Below are 8,674 nucleotides of genomic sequence, written 5' to 3'. Positions count from 1 at the left end.
CATCACACATCTGCTAGCCGAAGGAAAGAGAGAGAGCTTACTTGTGGCTCCACCACAAGTTCATGCCTCCTCTCACCGGACCGTCGTCGTCGTCGTCTCTCACCATTGCTCCACCGTGACCCACCCACGAACTGATCGGATTGCCTTGACCCACCCACAAACCGATCGAACCATTGTGCCCACACACCCACTAACAACAACCACCGTGACTAGATCAGACCGCCTCTACCTTGATGAGGCCTTTAGATCTCGCCTATGATCTCGTTGCCACTACCTCTCTCTCTCTCTCTCTCTCAAGCTCGATGTCACTGCTTCTCTCTTTCTCAGATCTTACCACTGCCTCTACCTTTCTCTTTCTCGCTGTCACTGCCTTAACCCTCTCTTTTTCTCTCAAATCTCTCTCTCTCTCTCTCGATCTAGTGTTGGGTTTGTTGAATTGATATTTTCGTTTTGTATTTTTTTTTTTTGTTTCTTTGGGTTCATATATTGAGATTTTTATTATAATATTTGTTTGGAAGGTGTGAAAATGTGAGAAATGGGTAGAAAATGTGTTTTTTAGAGCATTTTCAAGAACACAAACAAACACATGAAAATATTTTCCAAAACATTTTTTGGAATACAACCAAACACCTGAAAATATTTTCATTTTCCCAAAACATTTTCAGCTGAAATTATTTTACACTCAACAAAAATTTTACATGAAGCCAAACATAGCCTAAGTTCGATCCCTGACATAAGTCTACTTTCCATTTAAAATGTTAAAATCTCATGTGTTAGGCCCTACTTATTAAGGGAGAGTTTAGGCCCACATGTAAGGAGAGGGTTAGAACTATAATTAAATGATTAAATTTACAATTTTCTAACAATTTAAGTTTTTGGGAGAATTGGTAATTTATCAGTATATTGTGTCATGTCATTTAAATTCAATCATGAAATGAATAACTTGTTGTAATAGCGAAAACATTAATATTGGTATATGTAAAGTTGTAATTTTCAATTATATTTTGTTAGCTTTAATTCTGTGTCAAATTTGATTGTATTTATTCAATCATTCTATGGTGGATGCAATTTAGAACTAATTGCGGGATTCGGATAACTAGTGAAAGCATGACTTGGTGAAGTCTGTTGGAAGTTGGAACTTGGAGGGTTCAAGTACAGTGGGTATATTAAGCTTGGAAGGTCTTCTTGATATCTTTGCACTCCAACTTTATTCACTAGTGGATCATTTCAGCTTGGAGGGCCGCAGAGAGGTTTTTTGCCAAGTATTTCGGTTTCCTCTTCAATAACACATCTTGGTATTATCTTGTGTTTGCATCTCTCTTCCTTTACTACTTGTGCTTTATAATTACTTATTGATTATGTTTGTATATAAACTAGGTAGTAGTCCCAGTTAATTGTGCATTAATTACTCTTATTCCGCACTTAGTTAAGTAGGTTAAAAGTAATTTAGCTGTAAGTTTAAAGTTGGAAATCTAAACAACTTTTAGTGTTTTGCACTATTGAGCTTTCAGTATGTTGTGTAAAATGATCTTTGGAAACATTCCTACATGAAGATAAATTGTAATCATTATTATGGACTTGTGAAAGATCTCACAAACAAACAATAAGAACAAATAAAACTAGAAAAAAAAAAAAAAAAAAAAAAAAAGCGCTAACCATACACAAGAGAAGAACACTATAGATTTACGTAGCTTGACTTTAGGCATACTTCCACAAACATGGGAGGATGAGTTTACTATATCAGAGAGAGAGATTATAAAATCTTTACACACTTAAAGAACACCCATAGACAAAAAAATCTCCCTCCTTATGGGAGGATTTATGCACCCAAAGCCACCAAACATTTTCTAGTCTTATCTATTTCAAAAAACTTCAATACTATTTCTTGGTAACAATGACTATTTTCCTTAATGGAAAAGGAATCAATTTATTTTTTTAATAAAGAATATATTTTTTTCCACTTAAAATAAAATCAAATCTTAAATTTAGGAATTTGAGACAATTTCTAATAAATCTCCACCTTCATTAAAATTCCACCAAGAAATCTTCTTCTTCTTTTGGCGAGAGTTCCACCTTAATCCAAAAAACAATGTCACAAATTGAACCAAAAACTAATAATGAATCCACCTCAACAATATTTACAAACCACCAAAGTTCATCAAATTCTCTCTCCACCTTGGCATGAATCAAGCCACCATATACAATTTCTTCATACATCTCTAACTTGGCGGGACTTCTCTCAAGAGAGATTACAAAGTGTTGCACTCTCTCACAAACTAACAAAATATCTTTAGAGCTAACTTAAAATCTCTCTACCCATGCAAGAGTACCACCCTTGGGCCAAAAGCTACCAACCATTTGTAGTATTGTTTATTTTTAAGATTCAAGTCCTGTTCACTAATGGCAATGATTACTTTTCTTTTAGTGGATAAGGAATATCCATTCATTGATTTAATAAAGAATAAATTTTTATTCCACAAAAAAAAAAAGTCAAATTAATAATTTTTCACAATTTCTAACATTATCACCATTTTTTCAAAAACAAAAAGTGATTTATCAAAAATTGTCATTTTCCACTAAAAAGGATTTGGAGTTTGATGTAAATTTTTGGATTGTTTCAGTTTGGTTAGAAAAAAGAAAATTTTCAATACCAATTAGTACTAATATACCATTTTGAAATTATCATGATTATTCATATAGAAAGAGAGGTTAATTTGTGAATAAGTTTATGTTTTATAGTGAATATAATATACTTTTCTGGTTGTACTTGGAAAAAAAAAATGAAATATGCATATTAAATGTTTTTAGATTTTTAACATCTTTCCATGAGAGAGAGAGAGAAATTTGTGCAAACCCAACTAGCCATCATCTTACCATACTTGACAAATAATCTTAGTCATCCATCTCTAAAATCCCAAAACTCTCTCTCTCCGTATATTTTCTTCTCCACAACTGCCTCCTTAAAGGCCAAACACACCTGACATCATCTTCTTCCATGATATCAAATTAAAAAAAAAAAAAAAAAAAAAACAAGAACACTAAAAACCAAATCAAAGCAAGGGAGAAAGAGGTGGGAGGGTTTTACAAAAGAAAGAGGAGCACAATAGGAAATTGTGCATCAAATCAAATAAAGAGTTTATTTATTTTTGGGTACTAAGTCAATTTCAAATTACAGGCTGAAACACCCAATACATTCAACCTAGTATTATTCAATATTTAGGATAAACATTTCAAAAGAGTTACCTATGCTTGATCACATGTCAATACGAAAAATACCGACCAAACCGGCGATACAGTAAAGTATCGACAACTTTGTTTTGATGTCCCTTTTATTTTTTGACATGCTGGCTTTCACTCTCGTTAAATCCCTGCCATGTGTGAAAACCTAAAAATTCTATTAGTTTGGAGGACCCACATCGAGTGTTGTTGTAAATGCAAAGTTCATACTTTCAACTCGTACGTACCATATCAGAGCCCAATTCAATTTGACCTCTCTGTCTTTAATTTCCTTTTCTCTCGTCTACATGTCATGGCCACCTCGGCCAAAATCTGAGAAAAGAAATGAAAGGCTGGCACAAAGCCCAAGACTTTGAAAACAAAATAGAAATAGTGCCGAGAATATTAAGGCCAAGAGGAAAAGTTATATAGTTTTTTTTTTTTTTTACAATCATTTTTGTGCTTTTTATATATATATATATATATATATATATATATATATTAGATTCACCACAACAAATCAAGCTTCCATGATGACTGTGAAGTAAAAAGAGTTTACTCCACACCCCCATACCCATTACCACTAGCAGCTTTGAAGTTTGAGCTCAAAACCCAAAGTTAGAGAGAGAGAGAGAGGGAGAGATTTTTTGTTGTGTGGGTTTGTGTGATTGTTTCTTTAGAAAGTGGATAATATGAGTAATTGGCTGGGGTTCTCTCTGACTCCACACTTGAGGATTGATGATGGTTTTGGGAGAGACACCCACCAAGACCATGGAGCTTTTCCTCCTCACTTGTCTGTCATGCCCTTGCGCTCTGATGGCTCTCTCTGTGTTGCTGCTGACCCTTTTAGGCGCTCCAATGTTGCTGATGGTAATCTTGCAAGCTAAATAAAACCTTTCCTTTTTTGTTTTGCATGTTGTTGAAGCTAATGTTTTTGTTTCCCTTTTTCTGTTTTTGCATGTTACTAAATATGAAACTGAGTCTATGAGTTCTCAAATCTCTTATTGGTGATTATTTTATAGATTGGAGATATGAGCATGCCATGGGTGCAACAAATCCAGATGAAGATGGACCAAAGCTTGAAGATTTCTTAGGCTGCTGTTACTCAAACTCACCGCCTGATGAAACCAAAGTCTATTGCCAAACCCAAGAGAACCAAAACCATAGCAATAACAATATCTCCAAAATCAATGTTAACATAGCCCCTAACAACTTCAACACCAATGGTGAAATTGATTCCGGAGACAATAATCTCACAACCTCATCTCCCTTATTCCAACCTTATAACCAGTTCAATGAAACCACACAAGCTCTAATGACTAGCAGTGGCATGTACAAGTCTTGGTTAGGCCAAACACCATTTTCTGATGCAAAATCTTCAACTCAGCTAAATGGGTGTAGTTTTCAGTCTCTAGCTCTCACTATGAGCCCAAGTGCAGAAAATGATATTGGTGCAATTTCACCTTTGCAAGTGGTAGCTGATCATACCCGCAAAAGAGCTGTGTCAAAGTCTCTTGCTAGAGAACCTGTTCCTCGTAAATCCATTGATACTTTTGGTCAGAGAACCTCTCAGTATCGTGGTGTTACTAGGTACTAAAAGAACACTTTTCTATGCTTCTTTATTTGCTGAAAATCTTAGTTTGAATCTTGATAAAGTTCATATTTTTAAGTAATAATTTTCACTTTTTTTGGGGGGTGTCATATGGGATTTTGTGATTTGTTAGACATAGATGGACTGGGAGATATGAGGCCCATTTGTGGGATAATAGCTGCAGAAAGGAGGGGCAAACAAGGAAAGGAAGGCAAGGTGAGATTGTGAAGAACATTTTATAGGACTTGTTTGGTTGTCCAACATGTGCTCTCCTTTTGCATTTTGTTTAGATAAAAAGGAACGACAAAATGTGTTTCTTTTATAGTCATGGTCCCCTCATGTATTCATTTTCAACCAAATCCCAGCTTGTTTTCAGTTATATATTCAGTTTTTATTTGTAACCCAAAACAAAAATGATAGATCCAAACATGCCCTATTCCCCCATATATTTTAACATTTTTTTTTTCCTAATGTTTTTTATTTGTGGGAAAAATATACTAACGGTTTTTGTTTCATGGACTGTTTGATTCTTCGCCCTGTCACGGCTTCTACTGTGCAGTTTATCTTGGTAGGTGAAAATTAAACTCCCACATCATTCTGCATGTTTGCTTTATTATATCTTTGTTGCACCTATTTTTTTTCTTTTTCAGAACAAAAAGAAAAACCCATTAAAGATTTAATAATGTGTTTATTGATTACATTCTGGAAATCTGAACCATGGGAATACGTGCATGTTAAAAAAAATTAAAACTAAAATCTTCATTGGTAAATGATTACCAGGTGGTTATGATAAGGAAGAAAAAGCAGCAAGGGCTTATGACTTAGCTGCACTCAAGTATTGGGGTCCAACAACTCACATAAATTTCCCAGTAAGTTTGTTAGGGCTCTCCTCTACGGACACTATTCAAGCATTCATTTCATGTAACTAAATTTAACTGTTACTATTTTTACTGTAAATGCTCAGATAAGCACTTATGAGAAAGAACTTGAAGAGATGAAGAACATGACTAGGCAAGAATTTGTTGCCAATTTGAGAAGGTACCCATTTGATAATTCCATAAACTATTACTTCTATTTGTTTTTATTTTATATTTGATTTTTTATTAATTAGTTTTTTTAAATGTGTATATAGGAAGAGCAGTGGGTTTTCAAGAGGGGCATCCATGTATAGAGGAGTGACAAGGTATGGCAGACAGCGGTGGACTTTAATAATAGAGTTACTATCATTTACTGCATTTGCAGCCTTTTCAATTATCATATAGTCGGCAATAATAGGCAACACTATTATGTATTTGTATATGATATATTGAACATGTATATTTAGTAGTACATTATTGAAGGCCCTTATTGAAATCTATATCTTTCTTCTCTCTTATGCTGGTGTGTTTTTGTTTATGGGTGTCTTGGCAGACACCATCAGCATGGAAGGTGGCAAGCTAGAATTGGAAGGGTTGCTGGAAACAAGGACTTGTACCTTGGCACGTTTAGTAAGTTTCAACTCATTTATTTAAACACCCACCAACTTTCACTTAGCATAAACCATTTACACACACTTAAAAACCTCACTTTAGTAAGGTCAGTGATGTTATAGTTTTCATTGAAGGGGATTGTACTAATCTAATCAGAGTCCTCTAAGATTTGAAAGTCCAAATTAGTTGTTTCTTGTAATAATTGAAACACGCACTCGATAATAAATAAATCCTGCTCCAATTATTTCCAACTGTTACGCGAGCTTCTTCAATTTAGGTGTGCTACATCTTCAGACCAATTTATCGTCCATGACTCATGTAGACATATTCCAGGACAAACTATGATGTAGTCTCATATCCAAATTTAATCAAACTCAATTTATTTTCCACTTCTCATTTCTTAGTATTGTTACAATGATTTGTGTTACTATGTAGGCACACAAGAGGAAGCAGCTGAGGCATATGACATTGCAGCAATTAAGTTTAGGGGAACAAGCGCAGTTACTAATTTTGATATAAGTAGGTATGATGTGAAGAGAATTTGCTCAAGCTCCACGCTGATTGCCGGAGACCTCGCTAAACGTTCACCGAAAGACTCGGCTCCGGCTGCCATTGAGGACTACAATTCTTGTGCACCATCCACTTCTCCTCAACCCCTTTTGGCCATAACAAGGAATGAGCCCTCTGATGAATTGGTTGACATGGTGTGGACTAATAACAACAATGATGAACGTCAGCAGCATGAGAATGCAAACACCATTGGTGATGCAACATTGGTGGCTTCAAGCAGCAGGAATTCTTCAAATCCAGGAAGCCCAAAATGCTCATTTGGAGCAAGTAGTGAGTTTGGAGTTGGTGGTGGTGGTGGTGACTATTCTCATCCGTACTTCTCTTTGCAGGGGTCTAAGTATGAAGATGGCAATAGTGGAAATGAACATGGGGATGCCAATAGGCTTGGAAATTTGGCTATGGTTCATCAAGTCCCTATGTTTGCATTGTGGAATGAGTAAGAGAAATGGTAAAGAAGATTTGAGAACAGAAAATAGTATAGGGAAAGCTAGATAGAATGGTAGAAAAACAATATGAATTTGGGCTTTTTAGAAGCTTATTAGCTTTTCTAATTTCTTGTGACTGTTTTCAACATGATATCAAAGGAAAGTAGGGATGAAGGGGAAGGTGTAGGTTGGTTTAGTTTGTCTTATCATGAAAACAAGTTGTAGTTGAAGTAGAATTTTAGAATCGAAGCTTTAGATTTTAAAGAAATTTTCATATTTACATGGGGTAATGTAACATATGAAGTACGTATCATATTTTCAAATCAATTAGTCACTAGACAATTTGACTTCAACCGGTTAGTCTTGACATGGAAGCAAAGTTCGAACTGGTATGGAGCAATATTTATTATGGACAACTTTTCTTCTTATTTTATTTTATTTTTTTATGAACTTCATCATCTTTATTCTTTATTATGGCACCGACCACATGACGCAAAATGATTAAAATAAAATAAATTACTAGCTAGGTACTTAAAATAAAATCAAAAAAAAAAAAAAAAAAAAAAGATTATTAGGTAAAAACAAAAGAAAAAATATGTCTTTGTGCCACTTCCCACTTGTCTATAAAGCCCTAACCTCCCTCATAATTACCGATATTGTACCTACCTTCATAATTAATCAATTAATATTTTTATTAAATTATTTTATTTTATTTTTAAACAATAAAATGCAAACTATCCTTTTTTTTTTTTTTTTTTTAACTGAAAGAGGTAGCAAACTATCCTAAATATAAAAGAAAAGTACATTTATAGACACAGACTATTCCATATTTTGAATAAAAAAAAACCTGTATTATATGTTAATAATTAATATTTATTTCACATTTGTTTTATTATTAGTATTATTATTATGGTTGTTCTTAACTTCTTATATTTTAATTGTCAGTATTCAGTTGAGTAAATTTATATATAACAATTTTTTTTTGTCTTTTAACTCTTTTACAGATTATATTCTGATTTATGGATGACAAAGTAAAGATAGTGATGGGTTTATATTTGCACCAATCATATCAAAATTATGAAATTTATTGCAACCCTTTTCAGCTCTAGGACTTTTTGGGATTGAGGATATATTTAACTTTGAAGTTTCAAATTCCAATATATGAACTTCCCAGTGCTAATTAACACTAACTTTAGATACAATCTCCCATAAAAAATAAAAAATAAACCTTTAGATACAATCTATGCTCACCGCAAGAGAAAAGTGATAGCTTTATATGTCAGCTGACCTATATATACTCGTTCCCAATCCAAAATTTACGTGGTCATTGATTAAATAAGAATAAAAGGTTATGTTAGGGTACTAATTAACAATTCATTTTAAAAAAAATATAATATTATTTT

At 33.7% G+C, this 8,674-nt stretch overlaps 1 protein-coding gene across 1 annotated transcript; it reads left to right on the top strand.

The window, feature by feature from the left end:
* Positions 1–3,743: 3,743 nt before the first annotated feature.
* LOC115992010 (AP2-like ethylene-responsive transcription factor AIL1) lies at positions 3,744–7,624 on the top strand. The gene is made up of 9 exons (XM_031116045.1): positions 3,744–4,086; positions 4,239–4,806; positions 4,941–5,023; positions 5,367–5,375; positions 5,588–5,676; positions 5,772–5,845; positions 5,940–5,990; positions 6,218–6,294; positions 6,712–7,624. The coding sequence occupies exons 1-9, from the start codon at positions 3,909–3,911 to the stop codon at positions 7,284–7,286; spliced, it is 1,704 nt and encodes a 567-aa protein (XP_030971905.1). The 5' UTR covers positions 3,744–3,908; the 3' UTR covers positions 7,287–7,624.
* The last annotated feature ends 1,050 nt before the right edge of the window (positions 7,625–8,674 follow it).

This window comes from Quercus lobata, chromosome 5 (assembly GCF_001633185.2).
Source record: "Quercus lobata isolate SW786 chromosome 5, ValleyOak3.0 Primary Assembly, whole genome shotgun sequence".
NCBI lineage: Eukaryota > Viridiplantae > Streptophyta > Magnoliopsida > Fagales > Fagaceae > Quercus > Quercus lobata.
Note: the sequence above shows the minus strand (reverse complement) of the source record. Positions and strands in the feature narration are given on the sequence as shown.